The sequence below is a fragment of the Dasypus novemcinctus genome, chromosome 4 (genome assembly GCF_030445035.2).
Source record: "Dasypus novemcinctus isolate mDasNov1 chromosome 4, mDasNov1.1.hap2, whole genome shotgun sequence".
Classification (NCBI taxonomy): Eukaryota; Metazoa; Chordata; class Mammalia; order Cingulata; family Dasypodidae; genus Dasypus; species Dasypus novemcinctus.
The window spans coordinates 151,216,053-151,216,972 of NC_080676.1; the positions used below are offsets into that span (position 1 = coordinate 151,216,053).

Consider the following 920-nt stretch of genomic DNA (forward strand, 5'->3'; position numbering starts at 1 on the left):
TGAGAAGAAATGTCCCAAACGTTAGTATGTCCCAGTCATCAAAACAGTCAAAAAAGATTATCAGATTTTAAGGGCAAATAGGCTAACATTGAAAAATAATGAAAGGATACCATGCAGCCTCTGGCTCCAACAGATGCCCTGATAGAAAGAAGGTTCTTAGGAGTTCTTTAAGCATTCAGTATTTTGAATAGAGAAAACTTGGTTAAGTATCTTGGATCAAAATTGTGCTAAAAGTGCCATTTCAAAAGTAAATGGTGCTCGGCTAGTGATGTTCTAGCAGCAAAAAGAATAACATCTTCTGTAGCAAGTTGGCCGGTAGCCACAGCATCCATAGCCAGAGCCATATCCACAGCCATAGGTGGAACCATATCCACAGCCATAACCAGTCCCATAGCCACAGCCATAGCCACTTCCATAGCCACAACCATAATATGGGCCATAACCACAGCCATAGCCACTTCCATAGCCACAGCCATAGCGAGAGCCATATCCACAGCCATAGCCACAGCCATAGCCACTTCCATAACCACAGCCATAATAGGGGCCATAGCCACAGCCATAGCCACAGCCGTAGCCGCAGGAGTTGCCATAGTAGTTACAACACATGTTTTCAAGATGAGGAATTTCCACTGGATTGCAAGGGAAGGTTCTGAAATATGGTGGAATCTACCTCCCTGAGACCTTTATATACTGACAAAAATTAGTGGGACATACCATTCTTTGTCTGACTTGACCAGCAAATATTTAAACTATTATGGGCCAGTCTCTGTTGACAGAAATAGTTTTCTTAAAATAGCCCATTATTTTGGTGACTCCAGTATTGTTTAGAGAGCATCATTATAATTTTGCACTGCAAAAAATACATTTTCTTAATCTTAGCATATGCCCATTAGTATAACTGATATAAATTTCCAAAATCT

The 920-nt window shown here is 40.8% G+C and overlaps 1 protein-coding gene across 1 annotated transcript; it reads right to left on the reverse strand.

Annotated features, from left to right (window-relative positions):
* Positions 1–273: 273 nt before the first annotated feature.
* On the reverse strand, positions 274–606 carry LOC101437495 (keratin-associated protein 21-1-like). Its single transcript, XM_004468647.1, has one exon. The coding sequence runs from the start codon at positions 604–606 to the stop codon at positions 274–276; it is 333 nt and encodes a 110-aa protein (XP_004468704.1).
* Positions 607–920: the final 314 nt, after the last annotated feature.

Bases quoted from the DNA above. Each gene is read 5' to 3' on its own strand.
- LOC101437495 (XM_004468647.1), bottom strand. From the start codon at position 606: ATGTGTTGTAACTACTATGGCAACTCCTGCGGCTACGGCTGTGGCTAT.